Source organism: Rhododendron vialii, chromosome 4a, assembly GCF_030253575.1.
Source record: "Rhododendron vialii isolate Sample 1 chromosome 4a, ASM3025357v1".
Lineage (NCBI taxonomy): Eukaryota > Viridiplantae > Streptophyta > Magnoliopsida > Ericales > Ericaceae > Rhododendron > Rhododendron vialii.
The window spans coordinates 18,354,012-18,375,377 of NC_080560.1; the positions used below are offsets into that span (position 1 = coordinate 18,354,012).

Sequence of the window (21,366 nt, forward strand, 5' to 3'; positions counted from 1 at the left end):
TTAACTATTTTTTTAATATATAAACTGTATAAAAATGTTAACAACGTCCAACTGTCCAACTTTTCAACCGTTGCAATTAATTTGTTATTTTTTTATTTAATTAATAATATTTATATTCTGTATCTTTTTTCTTTTTTATTTATTTAAAATTATTTTAGTGTTCCGATTTTCAATCCGGTTCAATCGGTGGAAAGATCTTGTTTTTTTTTTCATTTTATCTTAAATGGTCATAATGAAATTTTGACCTTTTAGAATCAAATATCTCTTAGGGCTTATCAACGAGAGTTCTAGAGTCAAAATTTAATTATGGCCATTTAGGATAAAATGATCAGGAAACTAAAATCTTTCTACCGGTTCAAGCGGATTTAAATTTGGAACACTTAATTTTTTAACTATTTTTTTATATATAAACCGTCTAAAAATGTTAAAAAAAATTAAGTGTTCCAAATTTCAATCTGTTTAAACGGGTGGAAAGATTTCAGTTTTCTGCTCATTTTATTCTAAATGGTCATAATTAAACTACGTAAAAACGGATTGAAATTTGGAACATATTTTTCAACCTCTTTAGATAGTTTAAATTACGTAAAAAATATAATTTTTTCGTTTTATATTATTTTACCATCAATATTAGGCTTGTTTGATAGATTTCGTTGAGTAGATTTTAAAAATATAAATTTATTAAAAAAATACGTGAAAAATAAATTATTAGTATTTAAAATTTTATAACAGATAAATCAAATATGAGAGGAGATGAGAGTGCTGGGACGGAAGGAGGGACGGAGGGAGAGAGAGAGAGGGTAAAAGTGGAAAGGAGGGCAGTGTCAGTGGGGGGGGGCCTGACACCGGGGGGGGGGGGGGGGGGGCGATTAGTAGTTTGCTCCGAAAATAGTGGAGAGAGAGAGAGAGAGAGAGAGAGAGAGAGAGAGAGAGAGAGAGGGGGGGGGGGGGGGGGGGGGGGGGAGAGAGAGAACGATGGGTTGGGAGCCTGGGTGGCTTGGGGTTGGATAGGGCTATGGTTTTGTGGTTGAAGATGGAGTTGTGTGGGGCAATACTTGTCTAAAGATGACGTTCCGAAAATACCTGTGTTTAACGGTGAGTATGAACAGAGTTAGTCTCAAGGACCATTTAAATACACATTGTAAATATTGGGGACGTAATAGACGCAATTTGTATACTGGGAACCAAATTGACATTTCTCTAATACATTGGGGACCATTCGTACAAAAAAGCCCATTCTTGTCGAAGACCACCACAAAATGTTCATTCTATTTTGTTGAGATTGTTAAACAAAATGGATTACAAAGACCACAACACATAATTAATCTAGAGGTTATAGTGAAGGATACTTTAATTTTACTAACAATAATTCTAGAAATACACACCCACTTAAACATCCACACTCACATGAGTGATGGATCCTGCACGAACTGGAGGTGCTAGTGTGGGCGCGCAAGACCCACCACTCATATATGTTAGTATAGGGGAGTGATTGGTGTAAGTGGGTGTAGTGCTAGCAATTAATTAAAGTTGTTTTTTTGCTAATTAAACTAGTGAGGCATTAATTAAACTAGAAAGAGTCTCATGTTTTATATATCTCGGTTAAGACATGTTAGGTGTCCAAAAATTGCTGAAGTTGTTGCTTTAATTAATTTCTTCCACTTACTACTAGTACTTTTGGGTCTTTGCAATATACTCTATCATTTCATTTTCGTTGTGCAGAATTGGTATGCATGTCTTTGAAGCAGCACATGGATATATATATATATATATATATATATATATATATATATATATACACACACACACACACAAATTATCAAGTGAGGGATCCCTCACTTTGTTAAAATGCGGGACTTTCATTTTTCGATCAAATTTTGAAAATCCGAACCGTTCAATGTGTGCAGAACGTGATTTTAAGGATCCTCGCAAGAAATCAGCGAAAAAAATGACCGGGAAGGGCTTCATCCGAGCAGTTTTTTTTGAACCGTTTAATGAAAACTGCTCGGATGAAGCCCTCCCCGGTCATTTTTTTTGCTGATTTTTAGAGGGAACCCTTAAAATCACGTTCTGATCACTTTGAGCGGCTCGGATCATCGAAATTCAATCGGGAAGGGGAGTCCCGCATTTTAAAAAAATGCGAGATCCATCACCGAAACCCATATACAGTTCCCATTTGGTAGGGACGTCCATATTTTTGTAAAATGCGGACTTCTTTTTTGAGCCGTTGGATCTCATCCAACGGCTGGGATTTTAAAGTAGAGCTCGCGAGTCAAAATTGCCCATGAGTCGGGTAAAATGGTTACCGGGTCAACCGGATCCCCACACGCGGATCCTTTTCTTTTCCCAGCTTAAGCTTTCATTCTGCTTCCAACGGAGAGAGAGAGAGAGAGAGAAAGAGAGAGAGAGAGAGAGAGAGATTGAGGGCGATTCGAGAGACGACCGACGATCGACGAATGACGACCGACGAAGGTATCTCTCCCTCTCTCTCTCTCTCTCTCTCTCTCTCTCTCTCCCTCTCTCTCTCTCTCTCTCTCTCTCTCGTTCGTTCGAAATCTGATTAGAGTTTTGTCCGATTTGAGTTTTTTCAGTTAACACGAACAGATCGATCGAAGAAGAAGAGGAATGACTAGAGGATGACTTCTCTTCTCTTCTCCTCTCTCTCTCGATCTCTATATTTTTTTTTTCAAAAAATGTAACTAGGAAAAAAATAAGAATAACAGACAGACAAAGAGTTTGCTCGCCGTTTGTTGAGGCTTGTTATCTCTTGTTGGATCTTTTTTTTTCCTTTCGAGGATGGGTATTTTAGAAGCTACCACCACGGATCTTCTTCTTTTTTCCAAAAAATGTAACTCGAAAAAAAAAAATAACAGAGTTGTAAAATACCCATTTGTTGAGGCTTGTTATCTCTTTTTTGGATCTTTTTTGAGAATGGGTATTTTAGAAGCTGAAAAAATTTTCAGAAATTTTTTTTCCAAAAGCAATGATGCTCGGTTCCTTTTGTAAATTATCTGAATGCTATGTAAATGGTGTAGCCATTTGTATTAGACACTAAAAATGATGCTCGGTTCCTTTTGTAATTTTTTTTCCAGAAGCAATGATGCTCGGTTCCTTTTGTAAATTATCTGAATGCTATGTAAATGGTGTAGCCATTTGTATTAGACACTGAAAATGGAGGCAAAAGTTGTAACTCTATTGATGAACTTGGTTTCCAGTACAACTGCTGAGAGAGATTTACAATTTTGCGATTTTACATATGTATGCGCCGGCCGTAGGTAGATTTATGTATGTAGTCATATTCTTTTTGGAGTTCAGATGGGGTGACATTTTCCTGAAGTTAGGAATGTGTCATGTTTGGTTTTTTTTCGAGTCACCTTGTCCAAAGCTGACTGTGAGAAGTGGTTGCCATAGCTATTGGACAAATATTGAATTTCTGACTTGTGACTCTTTCACTTGTAACGCTGATTTTTTATGGATAAGTTTGATTTTGGCATTGTTTTGGATTCTAGATTGAAGATGAATGGATCAAATGCCTTCCATTCTATGCTTGGTGTTGGTTTTCTTTGCTGATACTAGTCTGAATGTGTTGGTTCTTTTGCTGATCTTATTTACAGGTGTTGGAGTTGGAAAGCTCACAAGCTTAGCTTATTTGTAGGTGTTGGAGTTGGAAAGCTCACAAACCAAGGCCACGATATCCCAAAGAACTTGTTTTGTTGATGCATAGCAAAAATTGGTGGGGAAAAAAACTTTGTACTACATTAGGGAACCAGTAAAAATCCGGATTTGATTTCTGTAATTAGGCTAGTTCAAGCTTTTGAACTCTTTCTTTTGTGCTGATGGGCAATGTTCCCACTTGAACTTTGTTATTTTGTTGTGTAATATGAAACGAGGCAGCGGCTACTTGAGTTTACTATAGAGTATACAGTTCTCATTAATTTTTATGGAACTCTTATGCGTATCGCAAGTGTGTCGAACAATAACGTGTGATTGTATCCGTGTCACGTCGGCGTATCCGTATCGTGTCGTGTCCTGTCGTATATTTGTATCGGTACCATTGCATGCCTACATTATTTTATGGTTGCTAAAGCAAGCTGAGTCCACACATTTCTAATTACCAACATCAACGGAACCAATTTTTGCTTTTATCAACAAAACAAACCTTCCTAAGATCAAAGCATATATAGACATGTAAATTGCTGTTGGCCTTACACTTTCCCAAGACAAGTAAACTGCTGTTGGAAACTGTTTGTCATTTGATGGTGAACAATTCTTCAGGGAACATGGGTCCTGCACCATTTTGTGAATTATTTCCAGCAGTTTGTGGAAGGTCCATTCTCTTTGTGTGCAATGATTTAATTTGGGAGCTTTAGTGACAATGCAGATAAGTAAAAACATGTTTGTCATACTAGAGAGATAAAACATGTACGGAGTATTGCTCCTTTCTTGCTCGTAGTAAGAGAAGAAGGCATTTGGAGTACAAGTAAAAGAAAGCTTATGATCAATCCCTTAGGGTGTCCAACCTTGAGCACATAAGCTGTGCAAGTAGCAAAACTCAAAGATAAAAATGTTGCATAACCCAGATGTACAAGAAAACAAGGGCATAATCAAACATAAAAATCAGCTCATCCTTTTCCCTCAAACTAAAAATATAGGCCAAACACAAACATAAAATTTCGTACGAAAAAAGAACCACGATGCCACTCTAAATTTACACAAACACCTTTGTCTCATTTGCATCCGCTGCTTTAAAAAACATGTGTCTATACTAGTAGATAAGTTTTTCGAAAAAAACAACAACTAGTAGATACAACACTCTGCTCATCCAAAAGGGAAGGAAAATAAAAACACAAGAAAAGAAAAGAATACAAAAGATAGATTCACTTTCAACCGTTTTTACCAATCTAATGGTTTCAAATAAAAACTACAGAGTACAAATGAATCAACTCTATTTCTGAAGAATTCTGGTTCTATTCCCCTGTTTGTTCCTAGATTTCTTTGTAGATTACTTCGAAGATGACTGGATTGCTCTGCAACCGCATTCTGCAATGCTGCTTGGCACCGGAATAACTATTACAACACGGACTGCATTTTCTATGGTTAACATGCGTTCTGCAACCAGCATTGGTGGGGATGCATTCACCAAATCCACAAGCACAAGACCCCCACGCCCATCCAAATGTGGCATTTGAAGAAGCGGAAGCCATGCCAACTGTGCACGTCTAAGTAAAATTAGAGAAATAGTGCCAATCCAAAACTTGTTTCTGTACAAATCAGCACGGAAAGATCCATTAAACTTCAGAACGAAAAAGGTTGGATTGAAGACTACAATATCACTGATTTCCATGACTATCTACACATATCTACCAAACTACAATATAGCTAATTGATCTGGATAGGAGAAGCTTAATCAATAAACCAAGTAAGAACCCAAGTTTCACAGTATATCAGCATGCAACTCATCTCCTCTACATTCTCCTCGTGATCTTCATCTCCATGCAAAGCCTAGAACAATTCTGTTTCCTAATAATCAGAGTAGTTCTTCCTTGTTCATTTAGTTGAACGAGTATAGGGGACAACGAAAACCGAAGAAAAGAGGTGATATTTCTTTACGAAAACCCAATCAATACCAATTTTCTAGATCTTTAAAATATCAATTTTTGAAAAATCTAACTTCAACAAGTCCTAACTCGAAGAAACCCTAACTATACATTTTGTCTAACTTGAACAAGTCCTAACTTGAACTAATTTCAAACAAAATCAGCTTTTCGAAACAAAAATCAGATTATCAGATTTGCAAGGGGAAAAGGATTGTTCTTGTTGGAAAAAAAAATCAGATTTTCGAAAGAAAAAAAAAACCCTAAAAATTGGGGGTTGAACAGATTGACCGAGAAAGAGAGAGAGATACCTCGACGAAGGTCGAGTCTTCGTCGTCCTTGTTCGTCGTGGTCGTACCATGTAAGTTGCAAAACCCTAACTTGAAATATACAGATTCGAAGCCAAAGAGAGAGAGAGGGAGTGAGAGAAATACCTTCAATCGTTCCCTTCGTCGTCGTCGTCCTCTTCTTCTTCGTCGTTCTTATTTGTCGATCTGAAGAAAAAAAAAACGTAGTCGATTTCTTAGTCGATTTGAAGAAGAAAAAAAACCCAGAGCGAGAGAGAGAGACCAAGTCGATTTCTTAGTCGTCGTTCGTCGTCGCTCTTCTCTTCTTCGTCGTTCAAATTTCCCTCAATCTCTCTCTCTCGTTCGAACTTTGAAGCAAAGCTTCCACTGGAAGCTGTGGAAAAGAAAAAGGAGGATCCGCGTGTGGGGATCCGGTTGACCCGGTAACCATTTTACCTGATTCATGGGCGATTTTGACCCGCGAGCTCTCCTTTAAAATCCCAGCTGTTGAATGAGATCCAACGGCTCAAAAAAGAAGTCCGCATTTTATAAAAATGCGGACGTCCCTACCAGATGGGAACTGTATATATATATATATATATATATATATATATATATATATATATATATATATATATATATATATATATATATATGGTTTATGTTTTTTTTGGATGGTACATATGTTTCTGTGGCTGTTGATCGAATTTGGATGTGCTATCGATCTCAGCCTCCTAAGAATTAATGGTCCACCCCCCCCCCCCACAACCCACCCAGTACCCACCGACATGCATGCCTCGTGTTTATAATGTTTTGGTTGGTGTGTGTTGAAATTCTTTCACTTCTTCTTTCGTTTGGCTTTGCATGCTAGCTACAAGTATCTTTTTCTCTCACTTCGAAAATTTGCTTCTTCTTTTTTTTGTGCCTATTTTCACTTTGAGCAGAATCAACTTTTTCCCGTATTTATCTTCTTGTTTTGGGCAGTTTTTGAAAACATTTTGTTTATGTTCTCTTTTTCAAAAAAAAAAAAAATTCATTTTTTGTCAGATTCGGTAATTGTTCCTGTTCAAATCCTATATTTTCCAAAATTGTTCTTACTTCACTTCCTTTCCCCCCCCCCCTTTTTTGATCGTTACTTCACTTCATGTTCAAATCCCGTATTTTCCAAAATGTTCAATATTTTGAGGGAGCTTTTTAGGTGGTAAGTCGAGATATAAAGATAGAGAGATGAGGGCAATAAGTAGAGAGAAAATTTAATGAAAATTGTGCTGAGAGAAAAGTGTTGGTTCCAAGAGAAGTGAACAAAACTGTAAACTTCATTGTTTTAATTTATTTTAAATTTTGACAAACAAGATCATATTTTTGATTTATTCACATTGATTTTAGAGTGATCTCTCTGTGCATAGGCTTTTTGTATGACTATCTGTGTGCCACTCCTTTGGGCTCTCTCTCTCTCTCTCTCTCTCTCTCTCTCTCTCTCTCTCTCTCTCTCTCTCTCTCTCTCTCTCTCTCTCTCTCTCTCTCTCTCTCTCTCTCTCTCTCTCTCTCTCTCTCTAATCATTATATGTGAGATGTACTGACATTTTAACGAGTAGAATATATTTTGTTCGGAACAATATTTACCGATTCAAACCGAAATGATTCGATAACAGAAAATTCATAATAATGATCACGAGCAAGAACCCATTTACCATGAATACCAAGAGAGCCCAAGATGGCAAGATGAGTACCTATTAAACATCTTCTACCTCCGTACCAAATTGCTAGCTAGTCCTTTTAGATAGTGATCATCTACTCAAAATATTATTATCTATATTTTACAAAATAATATTTACAATGATTCCAAAAACTTTGTTTAATAAAACTAATTGGGATCTAGCAAACAAGATCTAATCCATATTGAAAGTGAAAGATATTCATAAATGAACAATATAAACAATATTTTGAAAGGTCTCAAATAGTAAAAAAGAACCAACAATTTCGGACGGAATGGAGTACGGAGTATTTGTTTTTTAACCGTATCTAGCTGTTTTTTAGTGCATATCTCTCTCTCTCTCTCTCTCTCTCTCTCTCTCTCTCCATACACAAGTGGCCAAACTTTTCGGAGGCCTAAAGTGAAATTTAAAGACGGGACCCTATTTTGTTGGACTACTATAAGGGCTGCAAAAATAGGAGGTGCTCCTAAAATTTTAAAAATCATCAAGAGCATAAACCAGCCACACTTCGAACTTTAATTAGAGGTTGTCTCTACTTGTGCACATAAACACATACTAATGCATTGATACACACGCTCACTCGCGCTCTCTCTTAGGCCCGGTCCTAAGATCTCCAAGACCCTAGATAGGATTTTAAAATGGGGCCTTTCATTTTTTACTATATTTATTAGTTGTTCAATATAGATGACAACCTAGCCTTGTGGTCCAGTGGCAAAGTTGTTGTAGTGATTTTCAGTTCCGGTTCCAAAGGTTATGGGTTCAAAACTCCAAAGCTTGGTTTTCAGCAACTTTTTTGTTGTACAACTCAGGATCCCATGCCCCATGCTCACACGTCTTTACCACCAAGCTACGTTAGCCTTCTTGTAAAATTTAAATTGTTGAAACATATAATATTTATTATATATTATTGTTTGGGGACCCTATTATTTGGCCCAAAATGAGAGACCCTAAGCGGTCGCCTGGTGGGCTTATGCCCATGGCCGACCGTGCTCTCTCTCGTGCACATACAAATTAATGCACTTTGCGCGCTCATGCACGTACAAATGCATTGATACAAGCATACGCACGCACATATGTATGGTGGCCAAGTTGACCGAACCTTTATTCTGCCGAAACTCAAAGTCAATATACGCTGGCTACTATGCATTAATTTTAATTATTGTACCTGAGTTGAAGATGAACCTCCAAGTTCGGTAGAAGAATATTTTTGCTTAAATTTCTACAGTACTATTTTATTCACAGAACCAATAGGAGTATCCGAGAACATTTGTAATTGGGGAAAATTAAACAGAAAACAGCAGCACTACGTAAAGATATGCTTTGAGATCATATATATTTTTGGTTGTCAGCGTTGAGAAAAAAATTGTTTACAGGTTTGCGTATTTTTTCGTCGTTAGTTATTTTTTTAACATTGTCACTAATTTTTTGACTTTTCGAATAGAAGTACGCTATATGCATCCACAAAGTAAAAAATAAGTAGTGAATTTGATTATAAAAAAAATCACTAAAAATGAAAAAAACACAGATGACGAAATAGTAAAAAAATTTGGAGAGAATATTTCTGAAATGAAACCAAATGAACAAGTGTTTGCTTTTGTTCTGCCTTTTGTTTTCCTTTTGCATATATGGTATTTGGTGGAATGAGTTTCTCTGAGCCACAGAAAGAACATTAAAAAAGAACACAATACTCCGGCGCCACACTTTTTTCCACTAGGCATCATATCAAACTGAAGAGCCTAATTATATTATAAGAGCATAAATTCGAGTCTAGGTGCCTTTCTGGAATTTGGAAGATAAAGGTGATGTTTATTTGTTGGGAATATTGGAATCAAAATTTATATGGTGGAATTAAATTAGATTTCTGGTTTTAGGTCCTACAATTGCATGGCTTGGCCAATAACGTGGTGCGTGTTAGTGTCCACCACGTCAACTCCTTTTTTCAACTCTTCCTCTCCTCCTTTTTTGTAATCAAAGTGCAGTAATATAAATATTCCCTTTCAAAAAAAAAAAAAAAGTGAATTAATATTCCTAAGGTAAAGTTCTTCTTTGCACGCGTCCAATACCCTCCCCCAACTCTCCTATGATAGTGTAGATTAAAATTAACGAATGACAAAAAAAAAAAAAAACCTATCCTTAGATTCAAGATAGTTGGCCTAGCGTTTTTTTTTTTTTTTTGAAATAGCAAAAATATTATTAAGGATAAACTCGACAATTGGTACATCGAGGGAAAAGAAGAGAGGAAAGAAAGAAAGAAAGAGGAGAAAGAGAGGGGAAAGGAAAAACTTCCAACAAGAAGTTGAGAAGAGACAAGCTTACAAGGTCCAAACTACAGGTACCAAATATAAAAATAAAAAAGAACTTCCAGTAGCATTTCTTCCGTGTAAGGTGTATCTATATCCACATCAACCAACCATTCTAAAGAGCAGCAGTCAGGGTAAGCATTGGATTGATTGGAATCATATTTATGGAGCCAAAACCAGCAATAACTCTTCGACAAAAAGCCCATCAGGATAGGTCAAAACACACCCGCATCATTCGACATCATATATCGTTTGTTTTGCACGACTAAAGTACTGTGAGATTGTGGATTCAAATTCAATGAAGAGGAGTTTGATATTCATTGCAATCGGTTAAGATGGGTTAGGGTAGAAATGGGTTCTTCTATATATCATTTATATGACCAAAAAAAAACCTCTCCACCGGCTAATGCATTATGGAGCTGTAGTGAGTCTTGATAATAAACTCATTTTTTGCCGACCAAAGAGAATCATTGTGATTTGAACCATTTAGTTTGTAGAACATGTTGAACACCATATGCATGTGTACCAAAAATAAAGCTAATCAAACATTCATAACATCATAATTAATTATGAAAGATTTGTCATATAGTTTATTTTTAAATCTTATTGACCATTCATTTTTTTTGTATATATAAATGTTGTAACCTAGAGTCTAATCATGATATCAATCACTGAACTTTTTTTTTTCAAATTGATCTGCCAATTAAACGGCTATCGATCAATACATGTAATATAATCTCGACGAAATCCACCGATGTATACTATATCTATGTAGTGCGCTAAGGAAACTACTTTGTACCTTTTTTGATCTGCAAACTTCTTGTACTTTACTAAAGGAGAAAATTGTTGGAGAGAGAGAATGAGTAAGGAGAACCTGTCGTTAGATAATAGCCACCAAGAAAACATTTGGGATGTTATTTGGTAATTAATTAAGTAGGAGCTAGTAGTATTAGATGAATATGGAATATTTTAGTACTCCGATATATATGGCCGGCAGCAGCCATCAAATAATACTAGTACTTGGGTCCAATTGTTATTTTAAACTCCTACTACCGGTGAGATGATACCGGGTCGTTAAAAAGGTGTTTCCATTAAATTAAGGACAAATTACCAGAATCATCTCTGAGGTTTCTACACATTACATGTTGTTTGTCCTTTTATGTTTGGAAAATTACAAACATCCACTGTCTCATAACAAAATACTCTCTTGTCATGATTTACTATATATGTAGGACATTTGAGGAAAAATGTCTGATATCCTTAAATCTTAATTACAATGGACTACACTGTCTTTTGTAACTTGTGAAAAGATGCAAACAAAAGATGAGTTGTTGCACTGTAATTATGATTTGAAGATGTCATACAAATTCTATCGAATTTCTCAATGGCTACATCGCGATAAGAAAGTAATTTGTTATAAAACAAGGGGTATTTTGTTTTTCCCGAATGTGAGGCCACTGTGATTTGCAAAAACCTCGAGGGTGGTTTTGATAATTTAGCCTTAAATTAATTTTTTGGCAAGGACAGTGACTTAGTAGTATTTTTGCAGTTATTGTTTTTTGTTTGTCAAAACTTTTAAGATATAAATTATGGGGAGTGATTAATTACTCCCCTTTCTAATATTCACACTCTTTTCTTTCTTTCTTTTTGCTTTTTAGTGTTGAAAGTGTATGCATTTTCTTTTTCTTTTACTTCAACTCACTTCACGTTTCCTAAAATCCATTTCCCGCACAACATTCCCGATAACTAAACAGAGCGTAATTTAAGATACCATATATTCTTTAGGGTTCAAGTGTAACATTCAAAAGTCCATGATCGTGAAATCACATCGCACTATTGGTCATTCTATATAAGAGAGAAGTAATTTAGTGCTTTTGCGACACCGCAACGTGATATCACATGTCTCTTTTATTATTCATTCATGTGGAACCAACGCACTTAATCTTAGGCCCCCATAATTGTTACGTGAGGAAGAAGTTTGAGGTACCAAGTGGTGGTCGCCAGACACTGAATGTTAGAACTCTGCATGGGGGCACTGATAGAGTACACATGGGTGGTCTGATAGACAGTTGACAGGTTGAGCCGTTGAATAATATTAGGTGGTAGGAGATGGAGGAGAGCATCAGCATATTATGGTCGGCAGGAGCTATCCAGTATTAGTGGGTCATGGGGTGGTTTTAGGTCTTTTACCCCTACTGCTGATGAAACCCGTGCGGCTAGCGCTAGCTGGGTTACCCCAGCTCTCTCTTTGCGGAATCAAAAGCGCAACCCCTTGAGTTGGATTAGGAAATTCAGTGGTACAAGGCCCTATAAAACACTTTATAGGGCACACATAGGCCATTATTCTTGACAATTAATAGTTGAGATATGATTTTTAATTATGATCGATAAAAATCATTTGTTATCGGTCATAACTGATTTTTAATGTGAGCCGTTGATTGATGAGATCGACGGGCAGTGTGCCGCTTTACACGTGCACTACATGGAGGTGCACTACAACACCACCCCCAGATCCCTTGGAGTTTTGTTTAGTTCAGGTTTTCAAAACCAATCCTCTCTCTGTCTCTCTCTCTCTCTCTCTCTCTTTCTCTCTAAACACGATTTTCAATTAATTTTTTCTCGATCCACTTATTACTTTTATCTTTTTATTTATCTCTTTTTACTTATTGCCTCAAAAACCTCCCTTAAAACATTTGCTAAACAACCTTGGGCAAGGGCTACCAATAAGGCCGGCCATGTTCAGGTGGACGTGAATTACAAGTGAAGTGAAAAGTATTAAGAGCTACACATTCGATCCCACAAAGTTAGTTAATTATTAGAAGACGTGCAACTTTTAAATCCACAAATAAAATATTTTTGTGCATTATATTTTGTCAAGAATTTAATGAACTAATTTAGTTCTTTAATTTGGTGGGGGAAAAAATTATGCACGAATGCAGGGAATACATCAAGTTTCTAGTCATAAATTTTAATGTTTGCATTTATATAATCAAGATAGAGATTAACTACAAAAAAGTAACGCAAAATTATCACAAGATAATACTCCTAAAAACAGCAAAAAAAAAAAACACCCCACTTTTAATTTAGCCCAGACGGGGGGCTCCAAGTATGCTAATTTTTGCCCTTGTTTTTCTTCCATTGTACTAATACATATAAGATTATCTAATCGTGAACTTTCTCTTAAGAATCTGGCTTTTCTTCTGTCTGTTTTAGTGGACTACAGAGTGTCGTTCGCAGGATTCTAATCGTCTAAAAATGTTTTTTAACGATTCAGATTTTAACAAAACTCTAACTCTTCCCTAGAAGAGCTTTGTTAAAATCTAAATCGTTGAATACAAAGATGAATGGTAACGATAAAATCGCAGAGGCTTCTTTGTAGTCCAACTAAAAGCCACATCCTTCTCTTAAATGCCGAAATCAAATCGAATTTCCAATCATCTTGAACTTCCAAACCAAAAAGTCGTACGTACTCGGTAAAAAGGGCTAGCTACGTGATGAATCCAATGACTTACTAAAAAAAAAAAAAAGATGAGAAATCCAATGACTTATAAATAAAAAAAAGATGAGAAAGGGCTGGGGATTGGCGAGGCAAAACGAAGCAATAGCTTTAACTTGAAGCAACAAAATAGAATATGATTAAAAGTACATGGATTATTGTTCCCAAAAAAAAAAGTACATGGATTAGACTAATAAAAAGTTTCTTATCTGGATCCATTAGAATAATAAGTACTCCTTATGACTTTTTATTACTACTATATATATATATATATATAATTACAGGTGCCCTTTCGATCTCTAGCTAGCCTCCCACCAATCAAATTTGAATTTTGAAACGAAAATTTCTCCATCGCACAAACCACATTAATTTATCCAAAACCATGAGTTTCTCTGTGGCAAACCACTTGCAACTCCAGTTTGGGAAGCTGAGAGATACGGGGGCTATCTACAAAGGCTTGGACATGATCGATCGTAGTGGAGAAAAAGTTGGTGCATGTCCAGATTGATGAATCGGATTCAATCACAGCTAGCTGTGAACTTGATATATATACTGTAATTAAATGAGGGAATTAACCCGGCCAGCAAGTCATCCTCAAAGTGTCATCGATCATAAATTTATTAAACCAAACTCTACGTCCATTAGTTTGAAATTTTGACGCTAATTACTTAATCGGGGTACGTAGTTCAATTAATTTTGAAAGCTTTATCCCGATGAATTTGAATTTGATAAACCTTCTTTTCCATCTCTAGCTAGTATATGTTTTACTGAAGTACTCTCGAGAACTTTAAATCGTTGAACTTCTTACATTTTTTATTAAACCAAACTCTACGTCCGTTAGTTTGAAATTTACTTGGATCTATCCAAGTAGAGAGTTGACTATAGAAAAGAAGAAACAAGTGTAACTTTCTAATGACAAATTAGGGCAAATGAGTAATTAATTTAGTACAGTATTATCTACATGCATTAGATTTAGGGCCTTATCTAAATACATCAAAATAAGTACGTAGTTAGTAAATTAATTTTTGGTAGGAAAAATACGCAGCTGCCTCTTCTCTAAGAAAATATCCCACCAATCAAACATGAATATGAAAATATAAATTATCCCTCCCACAAACCGCCCCAGACCAATGAGAGGAGAGGAAAGGAGAGGATAGCTATCTGGCGACGTAATAAGTCCCCACCACCTATAAAAATGAATTTATTCTATTTGTTCCTCCTCTTAGTTTTACAATATCTATTGGATACCCACTTGGGTGGTGTCACGTGTCCTATCCTTCCCACCGGAAATTGGTTCTCAGCCACGAGATCTTCACTTGTTATTTTCACTAAAACTGATGATTACTAGTAATTATTTTATTTTCCCTTCAAAGTAAAGATAGGGTTGGCTTCCTTTTATTGATCTGTATGTAATTCATTTTTTTTTGTTTTGTCTTCTTCTTCCTTGTATCATTATATATAGTTACAACTTAAATTTATTCACCCCACCACCAAAAGTACTCCATCTATTCACCTTCTCAACTGAACCAATGAATTTTATTACAGGTACCAAACATATGAAACAAGGGAGTTTTTTTTTTTTTTTTTTATCGGCAAAAGTAACAATTTATTAGGAAAAAGTGGAAGGATTCCAACCAAAAGTTGAAAGATACAACCGGAGGGACAAAGCCCATATCACCACTTGAATGCCTAAAGTGCCCCAGATAAAATACAGATACAGGTCAAACATCTAAAAGGCCTATAAATAAATAAAAAACAATGCCGCTGCCTCCAAATAGACAAAAACACCCTCAATCGCCGATCAACCACCATCGAACTCCTCCATGCCGCCACTGGCCACCCCTTCAGAGATAATAACCGGAACCTAAGCACACCAACACTGCCGTAGAAGCTACACCTTGCCGTTAGGTGAATACCAGGCCGTCCAACAACGACCACAATGAGAGCCACACCAGCCGCAACATCCAACTTATAGAAGCCCACGCCGTTAGGCATGATCGGAGAACCCCAATAGAAAAATCGACTAGGATCCACAAGGAAGATTAACAGCCGTGAACGGAGAAGCAAAAATGATGCAGGTTACAGCTCCGTGAAGCACAGTGTTACAGCTCCCAAAAACAGCTAGAGGAAAATAACCGTTGAGGTCCATGAACTCTAGCACCACCACCAGAAGTCGTCGCCACCACCATCTCGTTGCTCCTGATGCCAATTGATTTTGTGAAGAAAAAGAAAAGAGACAAAAATAATATATATGTGTGTGTATATATATATATACATAGAGTCATTTTCAAATGAGGAGGTCCTTATTTTAGTTAAAATAAGAACCTCTCTATTTCTCCCATTTTCCGTTCGAATTTCGATAATCCGAGCTGCTCAATGTGTTCAAAACGTGATTTTAGGAGTACGTGAGAAGAATTAGCAAAACAAATGACCGAGAATGGCTTCATCCAAGCAGTTTTTATTTAAACCATTCGATAAAAAACAAACAAAAACTACTCGGATGAGCCTTTCCGATCGTTTTTTTTTGTTTTTTGCTGATTTCTCGCGGGTACCCTTAAAATCACGTTCTGAACACATTGAGCAGCTTGGATCATCGAAATTCTATCGGGAAATAAAGATCCTTATTTTATTAAGTTAAGGTGGCCCTTACCGTGTTACGGTAAGAGCTTCCCCTTTTCTTCTCTTTCCCGACCAATTTTTAATGATTTGAGTCGCTCAATGTGTACAGAACGTGATTTTAAAGGTACCCGCAAGAAATCAGCAAAAAAAATGACCGGAAAGGGCTTGATTTGAGCAGTTTTTATTTGAACTGTTCGATAAAATACAAACAAAAACTGCTCGGATCAAGCCCTTTTTGGTCTTTTTTTTTGCTAATTTCTCACGAGTACCTTTAAAATCACGTTCTGAACACATTGAGCGGCTCGGATCATCGCAAATTGGTCGGGAAAGGGACGTCCTTACCGTAATACAGTAAGGACACCCTTATTATAAGTTTTGTGTGTGTATGTTTGTATATATATATAATAAATCGATAAGGGTACATTGAGAGAAAAGAAGAGATTACTCAACTTTATGGAGAGTGCAATGGCCCCAACTTGGCCAATTATTGGGTACTCTTGAAATACCATGTGGCATTGACATGTGCTAGTTACTCTTCGCAAATAAAAGATCGTCGCCAAATAATGTGAGTGTTCATTGTAAAATGAATGTTAATCTCCATACTAGATAATTTGTCGTTACGTAAATAGTTGAGAGTACTACAAAGACAACATCACATGATATTCCGAGAATGCTGAATAATTACTCCCCATGACTCCCTCTTTGCCCTCTGCTATGTTAGGTGCTTTTTTCATGTGAGAATTTCTCCTGTAAATTTCACATGACCAAAAATTAAGGATGAAGCCAATAAAGAACAAGTGGCGGCGGTCGCCATTGCAACAATTTGAAAAAATGTCATGTATTATATTCAAAATTATTTTTTAACCCTAATTTATTCATTCATTTTTTTTTTTTACTCTATTTCTTCTTTAATAATGACATTGAATTGATCAAACATTAGTATTTGCCTGAAGTCAAAGAGAAAATAATGGGTAATGGGTGTATGACCATATTGGTTCGATCAAGTTTTTACCTATGCCCCATCAACTTAATTGATTACATTGACGATGAATACACCACACCTATACTTACATAATGAACTACTTCGATTGTCAATCAAATTAAATCGCGACGCGTCTTACTATTTTATGGCACATGATGAAAGATAACGTTAAATATTCCTTCACCAATATTATTCGACGGAAAAGACTCAAAGAGCACTGAATAAAATTCTCCCGGTCACCATCTGTCGTGTTGATCGCAGGAGATCGGGCGTCCGATTCTCTTTTTTTTTGTTTTGCTTTCCGTCCCACTGTTATGTTAAACGAGTCAAACGTCATCTCAAACTCAAAGTGGCGCACCTAAAGTAGACTTTTACTATCATGCGCCATAAAGACCCCTTGGCCTTGTATGTAGACCTATATATATCGTGACCTTTGCGTAGGACTCCCCCTATCTTCATCTATCTCTCCCCAGCCCAAATTCACATAACCCACATAAAAAAAAAACACCTTAACCTACCACACACACCCGACACCCCCCCCCCCCCGCTATAAGTTGGTCACGATTGTAGTTGATCAATTCGTGCTGCAGCAGTCTTTCAAGTCCGGCAATTTTCGGGTATGACAAAGGTATATCCAAATGCAAACACAGCTATTGCCGCGGCTGCTTCCTTTGAGAAACTGATCAACCCGTGTCCGAGTTCGGATGGGAACCCTGTGGTTCTGACTGTCTGGAAGAAATCGTTGCTTTTCAATTGCAATGGGTTCACGGTGTTTGACGCCACGGGCAATTTGGTCTTCCGCGTTGACACTTACTGTAGTGGAAGCAAGGGCGAGATCAGTCTCATGGACGCCTCCGGCAAATCCCTCCTCACCATCCGCCGCAAGGTACACATATGGTGTTCGTGTCTGCATATATCTGTGAAATTGTAGAATCGATTTTTTTTTTATCACCAGATGTCGGGTCTAGTATGATGCACCTCGACTAAATTCAAGCCCTGAAGTTAATGACTAAGCAAATCTAACAATTGTGTCAAGGTTCGGAATTTTCACATTCATGGTCGTGAATTTCAAACATTCATGGTCGTGAATTTCAAAGCCCCAGTATTAGTTAAGATGCGTGTATGGACATCCGGATATAAATGAAACAAAACCGTCAGAACGACAGTTTAGATCTTATGAGTACGCGTTTGATATGCTCTTCTCTAATGACTTTCGTAATTTTTCCATAAACAGAGGCTGAGCCTATCGGACAACTGGCTTATCTACAACGGAGAAACGACCGTGAATCCAATTCTCTCCGTTCGGAAGCAGGTGAACCGCCTCAGCTCGAAATCCTTAGCTCACGTGACCTCAGGTTGCGCCAGCAGCAGCGGCAATGGATCAAGTCCCGTTTCCTCACCGAAGAGCCCCTTATACGACATACAGGGCTCATACCCTCAGAGGTGCTGCGCCGTGTACGACGGCGACAGGCGTCGAGTGGCGGAGATCAAGCGGAAGGAGCCCGGGGTCGGTGGCGTGGCTTTCGGCGTCGACGTGTTCCGTCTCGTCGTGCAGCCGGAAATGGACGCCGCCGTCGCCATGGCCCTCGTGATCTTGCTTGACCAGATGTTCGGATCCTCGAAACGCTTCTCAATTTGAAGTCCCCCGTGTATATGCAGTTATATGTGTATACTTACATATGGGTATACATACACTAATCCAGCCCTTAGCAGCATCATATTTGACTCTGAATTGTATCGGCAGCCATGGGCGCCATGTCTTTATATTTTCCTGTTACTTTTTGTTGCTATTGGAAGAGAGATATTCCCCACCCAACCCAACTCATCCCTGATTGTTTGTTCTTCTTTTCTTGTACTTATTTTATTTTATTTTATTTTGGAGCTTGGTTTTTTCCTTTTATACAAAAGACCAAGCTTGGAGGAGGTGAGGTGTATGTAAATTTTTTGAAAAACTAAAAAAAAAAACTTCAATGAAAATAATTGGGTGACTCACTTGATGTCCTCTTTATTTGATTTGATAATTTTGTATGCAGAGAGCATATAGAGAAAATAGGACAAGATGGCAATGGGTTATTCGGTACCATTTGGTTTGATTCTCATGTGGTCAAGGCCTCGAGGCATGCCAGCACCCCCTTGTTCTTATCGTCTATTACCTTCTTCAATCTTGGGTGGGGCTCTTCGATTCCATAGGCAGTCCTGCTGAGGTTTTTTTTTGGGCATTTTCTAAGCCGCTTTTGTGATTGGAATAGTGTATTTCTCATTGAGAAAATCGACGCCGCCAAATATTATCAAAGCGGATTCGAGAAAGACTCAAAAAAAACCCCATTATGGAAATGGAAGAGAGGAAAACCAAAACGAAAGGAGAGTGTGGGGTGCCTAACACCTTCCCCACTTGTAACAGTGAATTATCGAATCCTTTCTTTTATAACTTCGTAGACCACAAAACAGAGTCACTCTTTCAACCTCCCGCGTCGAAAGGGAAAATCTCAGGCATGACAATATGCTGCAACACTTATACTGCAAGCATTTCCTATTAAAATCTGCGAAAACATTGAAAATATATCCTGAATCTTAGCCACTATACAGAGTTCAAACCCTCAATTTAACGTAGTCACACACTTGTTTTGATCCAGAAGGCCACCCTAGTTTTATCCAAGTCACATATTTGCTCCTAATCTAGATTAACATTCCTAAATAGAGGCATCCATGGGGACCAAATTATGGGAAAATTAACCATAAGGAAGGTAAAATAGTTTTCATTTAGGGGAAGGACGCTAACAAAATAGTTTCAGTGGAGGTTCTTCAACTTTTTGAGTTTTTAGCCATAAGGCCAAAACATGTTTAGGTACTTTCATAGATTTTAAGGTGCACTTTCTTATTATAGAGTTTTAATAGTTTAGGCACTTTCATAAGATATCATAGGATTTTTGGCACTTTCATATAGAGTACCCTAGGATTTTAGGCACTTTCATAGGCACATTTGTCCTTATGTTTGATTGCAAAAGGTTGTCCTTGAGCTTAAAAAATGTAAATATGAGGAATTTTTTGCTAAGTCACCCAAAATAGCGGCATCGCGTTCGCGCGCACACACACAAAAGAATGGTAAATGAATGTCTTCAATGAGTCAGCGGCTCTTTACAACTTGCTCTATTGTGGTGCCCAACTTGGGTGGCGACCCCACATAACATGGATCTCGCGTCCCTGCAGTGAGGAAAACTGGCTGCAATATGCAGCCCCCAAAACGACGTCGTTTTGGGGCGTATTTTGTTGTCACGTGAATCCCTGGCTCCCCGGCCCCAGTAGCTCTAACCAAACTCTCTCTCTCTCTCTCTGACCCCTTTCTTCTCCTTTTCATTTTCTTCTCCAAGATCCTTCCTCCAACTCACCCCTCAACTTACAAGAAGACATGATCAGTCATCAGTTGCAACAATAATCAAAGGGGGACCAAAGCAATCACAGCAAACCTTTGATAAAATATCATAAGAAGATTATTACGGGAAAAAAAATATATGACAAGAATTTGATATGTCTTTTTGGGGATTCCGTGTTGAATGTATGCAAATTAAAGATTTGTGGTGTTGTTTTCTCTTCTGGTCTTGGACTTGATATTTGATTGGATTTATATGGGGCCACTATGTGTTCTTGAGATTCACTCTAGTTTACTAATTGAATGGTTAAGCAGAGATTTATATGGGTTCTTCATATTTGATTCGATCGATTTTCTGGATTCATTGATGACCATAGTAGATGGGGGATTAGGGGAGCAGATTTTTAGTATGGGGAGAAGAAAATACAGTTACACAGAAGAGGAGAGAGAGAGAGAGCACTTGGAGAAGAAAATGCAAGAAGATGAGAGAGAGAGAGAGAGATAGTTTGGTCAGAGCAAGGAGGGATTCACGTGACAACAAAATACGCCCCAAAACGACGTCGTTTTGGGGGCTGCAAATTGCAGCCAGTTTTCCTCACTGCAGGGACGCAGGATCCACATAACATATAAAACTGGCTCTGTTGAAGAAGCATGAATGCCGTAATTCGCTACAAAAGTGTCCGCTGAACAAGCGATGACCACTGAAAAAAGTGAAGAGAATAGAAATTGCTAAAGAAACATGATCGGCATGTTGAGATTCGCTGAACAAGCGTGAATGCCATAATTCGCTGCACAAGCGTCTGCTGAATATGCGATGACCGCTAGCTAGAAAAGCGATGATGAGACAGTTGAGAGCATGTAAACTTGATTAAAACAGTAAACAAAGATAACATGTCGTGCTTCGAAAGAGAGGTTGCTAACCACCCTACGAAACGTCAAGAAAACGAGAGAGAGGACCATGAGAGGAGGGTAACTTGGATATCCGGTTTGGCCCATTTGTGATCTTTTT

General features: G+C 37.5%; 1 protein-coding gene across 1 annotated transcript; it reads left to right on the top strand.

Moving 5' to 3' along the window:
- The first annotated feature begins 17,444 nt into the window (after positions 1-17,444).
- On the top strand, positions 17,445-18,982 carry LOC131323175 (protein LURP-one-related 8-like). The gene is made up of 2 exons (XM_058354855.1): positions 17,445-17,876; positions 18,225-18,982. The coding sequence occupies exons 1-2, from the start codon at positions 17,610-17,612 to the stop codon at positions 18,627-18,629; spliced, it is 672 nt and encodes a 223-aa protein (XP_058210838.1). The 5' UTR covers positions 17,445-17,609; the 3' UTR covers positions 18,630-18,982.
- Positions 18,983-21,366: the final 2,384 nt, after the last annotated feature.